General features: G+C 47.9%; 2 protein-coding genes across 13 annotated transcripts in view; one reads left to right on the forward strand and one right to left on the reverse strand.

Moving 5' to 3' along the window:
* Positions 1 to 6,348, forward strand: part of RIMS3 (regulating synaptic membrane exocytosis 3) — a 48,323-nt gene extending 41,975 nt beyond the window's left edge. For all 12 annotated transcript variants that reach the window (XM_070610197.1, XM_070610195.1, XM_070610203.1 and 9 more), the window contains one exon: positions 253 to 6,348. In XM_070610197.1, coding sequence (XP_070466298.1) covers positions 253 to 465 — 213 coding nt within the window. In that variant the 3' untranslated portion in view covers positions 466 to 6,348. The remainder of the gene's footprint in view (positions 1 to 252) is intronic.
* Positions 6,119 to 12,214, reverse strand: part of LOC103552557 (zinc finger protein 239-like) — a 53,783-nt gene continuing 47,687 nt past the window's right edge. The window contains exon 6 of the transcript XR_011537436.1: positions 6,119 to 6,383. The gene's annotated coding sequence lies outside the window, so the exon portion shown is untranslated. The remainder of the gene's footprint in view (positions 6,384 to 12,214) is intronic.

Below are 12,214 nucleotides of genomic sequence, written 5' to 3' on the forward strand. Positions count from 1 at the left end.
TCCTCTTTGTGGAAATAATAATACACAGCAGCTCTCCCTAGATGGTTGTGACAATCAGGATAATGTCTATAAAGTCTGTAGGATCAAGCGCAGCACATTGTAAGTGCTCAGTAAGTTGTTGCCTGAAATCAGTCTGAGTTCTGGCTCTTTCTGTCCCATCTGTGCCCAGGCGAAACTTGTAGATACCTGGGCCCCTCCCAGCCTAGGAGTGGAGGAGATGACTCAGCTCCTCTCTCTTTCTCCCCCTGCCAGGTGATTGTCTGGGGAGACTACGGCCGCATGGACCACAAGTGCTTCATGGGCATGGCCCAGATCATGCTGGACGAGCTGGACCTGAGTGCAGCGGTCGCCGGCTGGTACAAACTCTTCCCCACGTCCTCAGTGGCAGACTCCACGCTCGGATCCCTCACCAGGCGCCTGTCCCAGTCCTCCCTGGAGAGTGCCACCAGCCCCTCGTGCTCCTAAGGACCTCAGGAGGAGACTGGGCTGCAGTGTGGGAAGGAGTACCTGCTGGCCCCCACCTCCTCCCCTGTACATAGTCTTCATGTCTTTCTGGATCTCTTGCCCTGCTGCATGCCTGTTGGCTACTGGGCCCATCCCAGCTGGCAGTGGAAACTGTAATGTGTGTGCGTGTGTGTTTGTGTGTGTGTCTGTGTGACCATGTTATATCTGTTCATATGTGTGGGTATAGTCAGTCTTGGTGACTACATGGGCTAAATCCATGTTTCTCTGTGTCTTGTTGAAAAGAAACCCAAAGGAGTGTTGTGTGGACACAACTCCCCCTGAGTCCAGGGGTGGAAGTGGGGGACGCGGCCATCGGTCCATTCTGCATGGTCCCGTGTCCGGGGCAGAGCCCGTGTGCCCTGCCTGTGCCTCCTCTTGGTGGTCCCTAGTTAGTTTTCTGTCCTGTCCTTTGTCCCACTTTGCCTCTCCCAGCACTGCTGCTCTTTTTTGAGGAATGTAGCGTCCCCTGTCGCTGGCCACTCTGAGGCCCCTCTGGGAACCCTGACACCCCTTCTCCCCACCCCAGCATTCTGGCAGCTCTTCCCACTGGATGCTTCTGCAGTGTGTAGCATGCTCACCTAGTGCCCTGGCCAGGGCCCCAGGGAGCAAAGATGCCCGGGAGCCCAGGGCTTGGGGACTGCTTTCTCCCTCGGGCCTCCTCCCTCCTGCAAGGTTGCTGGCCGCCTACCTTAGAGGGAGCTGCCTGTGCCTCCCTTAGCGTTGCTCTTCACCTCCCGTCTCCCTGCAAGCTGCCTCACCTCCCATATGCCAAAGGAGCTCTCCCAGTGGCCCCCAGGAGGTGTGATGGGAGGGTCACGACCTCCAGGAAGCCGGCCTCAGAGGGGATGTTATCTGCCAAAGCAGATAATCCCTGGAGGCCCCTGTGTCCTCCCTTGCCCCTGAGGGTGGCCCTGTGCCCCTCCAGGCTCTTCCTGTTGAGCCCTGCTTGTGAGGAGGTGCCGAGGGCAGGGCTGTTTGCTGGAATTGGGAGGGTGGGGGCTGACTTGCTCTGAGCCACTGTCAAGAATTGAGAATTCCGTCTGACCTTTGCAGATTAGCTGCGTGAAGCTGATCATTTGGGCTTCTGTTCTTTTGCTCATGTCCAGACCAGGGTTTCTGTCTAGGAGCTCAGACCTGCCTGAGCTCCAGCCTCCTGGCTCCGCAGACAGCCTGGTTCTGGACTCTAGACTGCCACAGTCACCAGCTCTGTACAAGCAATACTCCCCTGCAGCCCCCCGCCTCCCTGGGCGCCGCCGCCGCCCGCTGGAGCATGGCCTGGCCTGTTTTAAGCCCCTCACCTGCCTCTGCTTTCTCCCGCTCTTGTCTAGTCAGAGCTTCCCAAAGCCACTCAAACCCTGACTTGATTTCATGGCTGGGCCCTGTTGGTGGGGACCAGTGCCTGGACTGGACCTTGTGAGACGCCTGCTGGGAATCCTGCAGTCTGGCTCAGGAATGCCCAGATCTGCCCCTCTCCCTCCTCAGGTCTAGGGCAGAAGGTGAGGGGTCGCCCAGGAGACAGACACTGCAGCCTGTGGGTCCATGTCTGGTGGGGAGGAAAGAGGTGGCAGGAGAGGTCCAGGTAGAGGGCAGGCTCTCTCCGCCTCTTCCCCAGACATCAGCGCCTAGGGCTGCCATGACTGTAAGGCACGTCCTGACGTGAGGCGGGGGAGCTGCCCAGGGGGCGGTGGAGAGGTCTCGGGGCCTGAGTGCTGGGCTTCCACTGGGAACCAAAGCCAATGGGCGTGGAGGTGGATCTGGAGGGAGGGATGGAGGAGCAGGCTCTCTGGAGATAAAGCCATCTCCACCCAAAGGGCCTTCTTCTGGCAGGGATCCGCATTAGGCCGAAGCCAGAGCCCTGTCACCTCCCTCCCAAGGAAATGAGGGAAAGAAGCCAGGACCCCATCGGTCCTGCCGCTGACAGACGAGTAGGTAAAGGAGTAAGGAAGCGGACGCAGTGAGCGCCTGTCTTCCGCTGGGGCCTCCCTTCCTGTATTATCACCGACGAAACCGTGTGTGTGCAGGAGGGGCAGGCGGCGGCTGGGTCGAATCTTCTCCTTCTGCAGAAATTCTCTCCCATTGTTGGGACTGGGTAATGCATGCATTTCTCGGGTTTCTAAAATGAGGCAAAGGGCTCTGGACCCTGAGCCTAGGGTGAGGAGAGGGAGGAAACTCACTTGCAAAAGGGCATCTTTATGTCCTGGCTGTGATGTCTTCACCTCTAGAGCTGCCACCCTCGGGATGCTGTGAAAATGCTCTATGCCTGCAGAATGGTGGGATTCTCAGGGATCCCCAGGACAGTGTAGACATTGGCTGATGACTGGTGATACCTAGACCATGCAGTCACCCCCAGAGGGTGGGGGGATTTCAATGAGGGCTGTCACCCTCATTCCTCCAGGGGCCCAGGGAGACAGTGAGAGGAGGCGGGGAGCTGCCAGCAGAGAGGCTGCCGCTGGGGAGCTGTAGGCCATGTGCCCCTGCCTCTAGGGGAGGGCCAGTTAGCACAGGGGAAGTTCTAGCCAGTGGGGGCGCCTAACATGTTGGTAATTTGTCTGACCTGCCTGCAATGCCCCGCTACCAAAACTGCCCAGGAGTTGGGCCTCTCCATGTTCACCTCTCTAATGGGAAGTAATCCCCGCAAGCTGACCTTGGGAATTAATTCTTTTTAATCTTTTGCACCAAATAAGTTACTAATCCCCACCGGGACCTTCCCCCAAGAGGGCGAAGTCGAGTGAGGCTGACACGTATGTGTGATGGTAAGCGGCTGGTTCTAGGGCCTGTTTCTCGGGATCCTGGATACAGAGCCTTGTCTGAGAAGCCGCTCTGGAGCTAGCCTGTCCCAGGAGAGGGGGGAGCCCATGTGTGACTCCTGGCCTTCCCTGGGGTGGGGAGCCTCTGTCCCTTGAAGAGGGGATGGTGGGAAAGGAGGGAACATGATCCCCCCGAGTTCTGCCTAACCTGGGGCCAGCTCACTGCCAGGTACAGTGTCCCAGCTCCAAATGCTCCCTCACCCCAGATGAAGCCTGGAGCTGGTTACAGCCTGGGGCTTTGGCATTGCGTCTTCCTCTGCTCGGCCAGGATGCGTGGAAGATGTGGCAAAGATAGGAGTGGCCCTGTGGCCAGGAACCACGATGGATGATTCAGAGCATCTGGCTTCACGTTTCTGCTCTGTTCCATCTGTCCCACCTCCTTCATAGACTCCTTCCCTACAGGGAAGTAGTGATGGGTCTTTAGTATGAACCGGGCTCCAGCAAATGGGGCCAAGTCTTGGTTTGACAAGGGGGATTTGATCCTTCAGGGAAGAACTCTCTTCAAAACTACTCCCCATCCAGTCTCTCCCACCACCCAGCTCTCCTAGGAAAGGAGCACGGAGGCGGCCCTTGGGATGCAGCGAGTCCTAGGCATTGCCAGCATTTCATGGAGCTGAGGCAGAACCTGGGAGCTCCAGAGAGAGGGCACCATGTAGCTCGTCACTCATGGGACCAGCGGTTAGAGCATTGGTCAGGCCATTTCTCCCAGGGGCATGACACCCCCAGGGCAAGCATGCCTGAGCTCGTCTTTACTGCCAGCCTTGAGGAGAGCAGACACCCCCCCCCCCTTTTAAAGACAATAGAGCCCTCCAAGGGTACTTCTTTGGAAGTGAAATGTAGCACAATCTTAGACTGCATTACCAGGAGCCCCGACATGCTCCTGGGGTTCTTGCTGCACGCCCTGCTGCCCAGGAGACGCTCCTCCTCCCTGGGGCTCCAGAGCTCCTAGTACCTCCGATTCCCTATCTTCCTTGGCCCGGAAAGCAGCAGGGCTTCTGGTTCTCTGATTGCTTCCTGCACTGTGCAAACTCTGTACGAGACATTGCTGCCTTTGCATGATGTTGTAGACGAGTGGTCCTTCCCTGGGGGAGAGGGAGGGCACATCATTCAGGGCCGGGAGGTTGTCCAGCAGTGTTGGCAGTGGCCTGAGGAGACGGAAGAGAGGCCTGCTCCCCGCTGACTGCCTCCCACCCCCCCCCAACCCCCCATCTCTTCCTCTCCTTGTGCTTTCGTCTACAACATCCTGACCCGTAAAGAGATTCTTTAAAATGCTGCTTCCTCTACTGGGTGATCGTTCACTGAATGGTCAGGAGGCGATGGGAATGTAGACCATCCCCTGCCTACTCCCTCAAGTCTGCTTTTCACTCAGATCAGAAGAGACTGGGGCAAAACTGAACAATCATGATCGAAGGGCAGGGGAGCCCTGCCTCGTCCCGTGAGGGCTGCTGGGGGCTGGATCGGCCTGGTCTGGCTGGGAAAGGGTTCTTTTGAAAGAGTGCCTGAGCATCTCAGAGCAATGTCAGTGATGCCAAAGAGAGCGACTTGGCCTCCTTGGGCACCAACCCTGCTGGCTGAGCTGCACAACCGCGGCTCAGGTGTTGGCCTGCCTGATGGTGGGACCTTGTTCTCTGACAAAGGGCTTAATCTTTCCATGTAGCAAAGCAACTCCCCCTCCCCCTAATCTTGAGCTCGGGCTTTTATGGGCCCAGCAAGGCTGTGCCTGTGAGGGAAACCACAGCAGTGAGAGACACTTGCATTCCCTCAGGGGCCTGGACTGGCTGGGGCAAGTGCTGGTTGAGAGGCGGGAATGTTAAGTGCTTTGGGAAACTCGTCCAGGGCTCTGGCTGGAAACTTGGCCAGTAAGGACAGGGACCTTGGGCCTCCCAAGGAGTTCACACTGATGCCAGGAAGAGTCCTTGGGACTGAGTTCCAGAGAGTTTGGCTAACAGAAATGGGCTCTGGGAATTTCCAGGGCAACAGAGCACCCGTCCCACTGGTCAGTGGCCTGGACAGCTGGCTACAGGGAATCAAAGGCTGTTATATATGGTTTGGCCAGAAACTGTGACCCCGTGCAAGACTCCTCACTTTTCTGGGCCTCAGCTTCCTCATCTGCAAAATCAGAGCATTTGCTAGTTGCTCCATGGTTCCCTCCAGGTTTCAAAAGTCTGATCTGGAGCTGATGAGGTTTGCGAGCCTGATACACCCGGCACCTGGTTCCACGGGCTGGTTTCTTCCCGCCCTGAGTGCCCAAGCTGGGTGCACATCCTCCTCCATCCACGCCCGGATGCTGCCTCTGACAAGAACTCTGGGACTCCTAACAAACTCTGCTTCCACCTCTGCGGTTTGCTTTCTCTCTTTTCTTCTTGTGTAATGGGGAGAAATACTTGAGGGTGGTCTACAATGGACAGTTTTCAAGGTGCTGATGTGACGTCACCACCTCAGCTGCATCCTGCGTGGGTCAGTATCCCCACCAGCGCATGAGGCTGGGTCGGTCCTCATTTCTGCTTCTAGAATGACATCAGTGGGGGAACTGAACATCTGAGAATATTAAAGGAAATGCTCTCTGATGGGAGGGAACTTACTTCCCTTCAAAGTGTTTGACTTCTTAAAGCCACTTCTCTCTCCAGAATGTCTTTTACCAGACATCTCAGCAGGCAGAGTGGCTGCCTCCTTTGGGAAAGTTGGCCTGATTGTTCTAGCCACTCCTTTAGAATATAAATTCACAGGAGGCAGGATCCCCTTTTTTAGAATTTCCAAATGCATCCTGCAAAGAAAGAGAGAGCTGATAGGGACTGACAAGCACACTGTTTAGATAAGAAGCAATTAGCCTTTTATATCTGTGCTCTATACATTTTCTATGTGCAGCATATTTCCAAACTTCTCGTGGCTCCTGGGTGGCAGGTGGACAGCTGAGAAGGACTGCCGGCTGTTTTGTACAACGTTCTTGCCAATTCCCTTGAGGAGAAAATTCTTCACGTGGCTTCTGCATGTACAGTATTTGAGCAGCAAAAAATGATTAAAGTCAGTTTGAAAATGATCTCATGTGTTGCTTTCTGTGGAGGGTTCTTGATTCTAGGAGAGAGAAAACAGTGTTCCAGGTGACTAAAACAGGAGGAGGAAGCTGCCATGGCTGAGAGGCAGGAGAGGCTGGGACCTCTTAGAGAAAGCCCTGGAAGATCTGACCTGGGCCTCTGACTCCTGTTGGGAATTCTTGCCACAGTGATGTCCTTGGGCCATGGTCTCTGACTGGTCCAGGCGGCATCCCAGCTCTGTCTCCCAGGGTCCCTGCTTACAGGTCCCCAAAGCCTTCTATTCCCACAGATGAGACAAGGGATGCCCAGAGCCAAAGAGAGGGGAAGGTGAGATGGAGCTAAGGCCACTGCTTTCGACCCACTGTTCGTTCCTTTCTGAGCTCTTGGGTCCAGCAGCTCCGCTCAGGCATGGGCTGGGGCAACCATTCTTCTTTCAGCCACACCTGATACTGGCAGTAAACGTAGCAGTTGACCTCCAGCGCTGTGAATGACAGCAGTCATTGACCCCTGGAGCACCCTTTCACCTCCTTGTCTCAGGGAGGGACTGAAAGGTATGTCAACAATATGTCACTTCTGAGCAGAGCCATTGTCCCCTAGGGTTGGGTCTAGGGATGCAGAATATTGACAAAGGAAGAGTAGCAATGTCGTAGCACTTGCTTGCTAGGGGAAAGGCTGGCATCCTGCATCCCAAGAGCCCTCCAGGGTGCCCTCCACTGCTTTGCCCCTTGCTGTAGGCCTTGTAGTTCCAGTGGGCACCATCTCTTGAGGGAAGGCTCAGGAGAGCAGTATATGAGCTCTGGGGCTCCCTTGGTTTCTATCTTTTACTGCCTTTCCACTTCTGCTCTCTCCCTCAGACATCCTATATACTCTTAGGAGTATATAGTTCTGGCCAACAAAATTCTTTCCAAAAAAAAGACAAAAGGGACAGACAACAAAAACTGAGATCCAGAGAAAGAAATTCTGAAGGATGTTCTTCAGATGAAAGGAATATAGCACATACCTCATAGGGTTGTTGGGGATTAAAATGAGGTAATATGTTTAAAGCACCCAGAACAGTGCCTGGCACACAGTAACGCTATGTTTGCTATTTTTAAGGAAAATGATCCTAGATGGAAGGGCTGAGATGCAGGAAGGAAAAGTGAGCAAAGAAATAGGTTTTTAAATTAGTAAATATTAACATACACAGATTGTAAAACTATAACAATGTTTAGTTTGTAAAATTAAAGAAATATAATCATGAACTAAAATATTGGACTATGATAGCACACAAATTGGTCCCTGGAACATTCTTGAGGAGGCTAAAGACATTGAATAACCTCAATCTTCCTTAAGTATCCATTCTAAAACCTAGAGTAAATACTAAGAAAATAGAAATAGAATCGAGTAGATGCAAAAACCTTAAATATAAGCTATGAACTCCAATAGTTTATTAAAAAATGATACATCATAATCAAGTGGCGTTTACCCCAGGAGTGCAAAGGTGGTTCATTATTATCAGGAAAATTCATCACATTAATAGACTAAAGAAGAAAAATCATGTAATTATCCTAATGAAGAAAGAGCATTTTATAAGGTCTAATTATATTCATTATAAAAACTTTTAGCAAATAGAAGGTAATTTTCTTAATTTGATAAAAGTCATATACCAAAAAACTAACAGCAAATATTATGTTAATGGAAACACTTTTGACACAGTCGCCTTAAGATCAATACGAGGGGGCTCACTATCATTGCTACCTTTTAATGTAGTTCTAGGAATCCTGTGCAACACCATAAAAAAAAGAGTTGAAAAATTGAAAAAGAAGAGATAAAACTATCATTTATAGATAATTTGACCACAACCTAATTTTTAAAAAACAGAATCACTGGAACTAATAAGAGCATTCAGCAAGGTTGCTAGATGTAAGATCACCCTACAAAAATCAATTGCATTTTTCTATAACAGCTATAACCAATAAAAAATAAACATGAGATATTAGACACAATAGCAATTAAAATTATAAGGTAGGGATTATTTAAGAATATACAGACGTCTATGGAGAGAATTTTCTAACTCTGATAGAAGAGTTGACGATCTGAATAAATAAAGAGACATTCCCTGTTCTTGGATGAGAAGGTTTAATATACACATATTAACTCTCCCCAAACGAATCTATAAATTCTATGTAATCTAAATAAAATTTTCAGTTGGTAAGTTAAGAACTAAGCTAACTCTCCAACTTATACGCAATAGTACAAGGCCATGAATGGTTAAATCAACTTCTGTTTAAAGAAGAGAAAACTCAAAGATTGACACATATATCTGGAAATTAATATGTGGCAAAGGGGGCACCTTCAAACAATGGGAAAAGATGGGATGTTTGAAATATGTATTAGAAAAGCTGATTCACTATCTGGACAAAACAATCCCTAACTAAACAAAGATGCAGAGATAAGCCCTCGATGGCTGAATAGACCCAAAATCAAAAGGTAAAATGCAAAGTCAATAAAAGTTGTGAACTAAGTTGTGAACTGAGGGCAAGGAAGAACTTTTAATATTTCAAAAGCACAAATCACGCATTAAAAATTGTAATGTGATTACATTAAAAGTAAGGATTTCTATTTAATGAATGACATCATGAACAAAAATTAATACACAGATTACAGAATGGTAATTTACAATGTCAAAAAATGGCAAGGGATTAATGGCTAGAATCTACAAGGAAGTCCTGCAAATTGACAATAAAAAGATAACTTCAGTGGGAAAATGGGCAAAGGAAATGAACAGGCAAACTCCAAAAGTTAACAAGCATATGAAAACAGCCTCAGAATCATTAATCAGAGAAATGCAAATTAAAACAATAATAGGATATTACTTTCTACCTATAATAGACTGGCAAAAGTTAGAAAACTGGATAATGTCAAATGATGATAGGCAAATGCGGATACAGTTGTGCAGCCATTTTAGAAAGCAATCTGACACTACCTGGGCCAATTATTTGCAGACTCTATGACCAGTAAATTTCTATATAGATCTGTTGAAGGGACATGTACAAGGATATTCACTGAAGCATTATTTGTGGTGGCATGTGGTAGGCAGAATAATGGCCCCCTGAAGATGCCCACAACCTAATGCCCAGAACCTGTGAATATGTTAATTTACATGGCAAAAGGGACTTTGCAGATATGATTAAAGACTCTGAGATAAGGATATTATAAGGAGATTATCTGGATGGGCCCAATCTAATCATCTGGCTCTTGAAAAGTGGAAAGCTTTTCCCACCTGTGATTAAAGGGAGATGTGGTTGCAGAAGAATGGCCAGAGAGCTGCAGTGTGAAATTAAAGACCTAACTGTATAGAGAGTTAGTCATACCATGTTCATGGATTGAAAAACACAATCGTGTTAAGATGTCTGTTCTCTCCTAATTTATCTCTGGATTTAATGCACTTTCAGGAAACATCCTAGCAGGCTTTTTCAATAAATTGACATGCTGATATTAAAATTTATTTGGAAATGCAAAGGACATTGAATAGCTAAAACAATTTTGAAAAAGAACCAAGTTGGAAGACTTATGTTACCAGATTACAAGACTTACTACAAAGTAACAATGGTATTGGTATGAGGATAGACATAAAGATCAACGGAACAAAGTGGTGTGCAGAAACAGACTTAACACATAGCCAATTGATTTTTGACAAAGTTGCCAAAGTAATTTAATAATCTTTTCAACAAATGATGCTGCAACAACTGGATACTTGAATGGAAAAATATGAACCTCAACCCTTCACATTATACACAAAAATTAACTAAAAATGGATCATAGACCTATAAGCTAAAATGATAAAACTTTTGGGAAAAAATATAGGAAAAAAACCTTCACAAATTTATGGTAGGCAGTGATGTCTTAGAACATAAAAAGCACTAACTCTAAAACAAAAATAAAAGGATAAGTTGGATTTCATCAAAATTAAAATTTCTTCTCTTTGAAAGACACTATTAAGGCTCATAATAAGATGACAACTTAATAAGACAACTGAAGTAAAAATAGGCAAAAGATTTGAACAGGAGTGTCACAAAAGAAGATATAAAGTACATGAAAAGGTACTCATTACCATTGTTCATCAAGCAGCTGCATACCCACTAGCATAGCTAAAATTAAAGACTGACAGTATCTAGTGTTGGTGGGGACATGGAGCGGCATTTTTGATAGAAATATAAAATAGTACAACCACTTTGGAAAATAGTTTGGCAATTTCTTATAAATTTCTCATTTGCTTACCACACAGCCCAGCAACTCCACTCCTAGGTATTTATCAGGAAAAATGAAAATATACGTCCACCCAAGGGCAAAAATGCTCATGGCAGCTTTATTCATAATAGCCCAAAATTGGAAACAATACAAATGTCCAATGTATCTGTCAGGGTTCAATCAGAATACAGAAACCACACAGTAATCTGAACAAGGAAATTTTAACGTTAAAAATTATTAACCGTAGCTGGGGAGTAACTGTGACGGCGTACAGAGAACTCTACAGAATATCATCTGTAAATCAGATCCTGATGGTTGTGTAGGATCTAGACTATGGTCACCTTCCAAACCCCACTACCTTGTAAATGCCAGGGTAAGGGCCATTTGAGAGGATCACAGCTTTAGCAGGAATGTTGGAAACCTTCCGTCTCCCCACAGGAGGTAGATTCTCAGAGTGGGAAAGCCTTGACAGTCATAGAGGATTATCCTGGATTATTCCTGGGATACGGATGAGATGGTGCAACTGGAAGAAAGTTACCCAGGAAATGCCAGTCCTGGTCTGTCTGAGGAGAGGCCCCTGCATTCTTCTCTAGCCCAGCCATCACTGGTCCTGCATCTTCCATGGTTTGGCCATAGGCCCAAGTGGTGTGAGGGGCCAGTTACAGAGGGAGTTGCCCTTCAAGACTGGCCAACCAGGCAGGGATAAGGGACACAGGAGGAGCAAACTGCCTAAGGAAAAGGGACTTGCTAAAGATCACCACAGCTTCCGAAAGTGGGAGGCATTGTGGACATATAACAGTAACAGCTGTAATTAATAATAATAATCATTATAAGAACAAGTTGTGAAGAAGTCACAGAAGAAACCCGGCAAGCAGCTCCTTCATGAGTAAAGCCTAACCATGGGTGTTGACCCATTGGCCAACGTTCGCTGGTGCTGGTGGTTGAATAGTAAGTCTCTAGTCTTGACTCGTGTGTGTGTGTGTGTGTGTGTACTTGCTTTAGAACTCCAGAGACTGATAAAGAACATCTACTGACATTCAGGAAAATCTGTAAAATATGGGCTGGTTATAAAAGTCTTCACTTCAACAAAGCCAAAAGTTATCTTGCAGGTTTGATAAAATTATTTCACCTCCTAGGTTCTGGGCATATCATTGGCCCAGGGGAAGTGTGCTGAACTTGCCTTGTGAATACATATAACGAACGATTGGTCATCCCAACAAGAACGTTTGTACGTGAATGATGGAAGATCAGACTGGAGCACCCTTTAACTCAGCAGTCCCGGTGCTGGGCACCTGGCCCAGAGAACTCTCACATGGTATCAAAGGGGGCATGTAGAAGGACGGTCGGTGCGGAATTGTCCGCTATGGTGGAGAGTTTGAGGTAAGCTCGGTGTCTGTCTATCAGTGGGGAATGGATGACTTTAATATGGAGGAGAAACTCGGCGGGATGCAGTGTATAAGTCAGAAGCACAGATGACACACACACACATAAATCTTAAAACTAGAGTTCTGGGTGAAAAGGTAGTAAACAGAACGAAGTCTAGAGCCTAATATCGCATATGAAAATTAAAAATACAGCTCACAAAATAGCACCCTACATTTTGCGAGAAGACATGCACATACAGGTCAAAATATTTCTAGA

Source organism: Equus przewalskii, chromosome 2, assembly GCF_037783145.1.
Source record: "Equus przewalskii isolate Varuska chromosome 2, EquPr2, whole genome shotgun sequence".
Taxonomy (NCBI): Eukaryota; Metazoa; Chordata; class Mammalia; order Perissodactyla; family Equidae; genus Equus; species Equus przewalskii.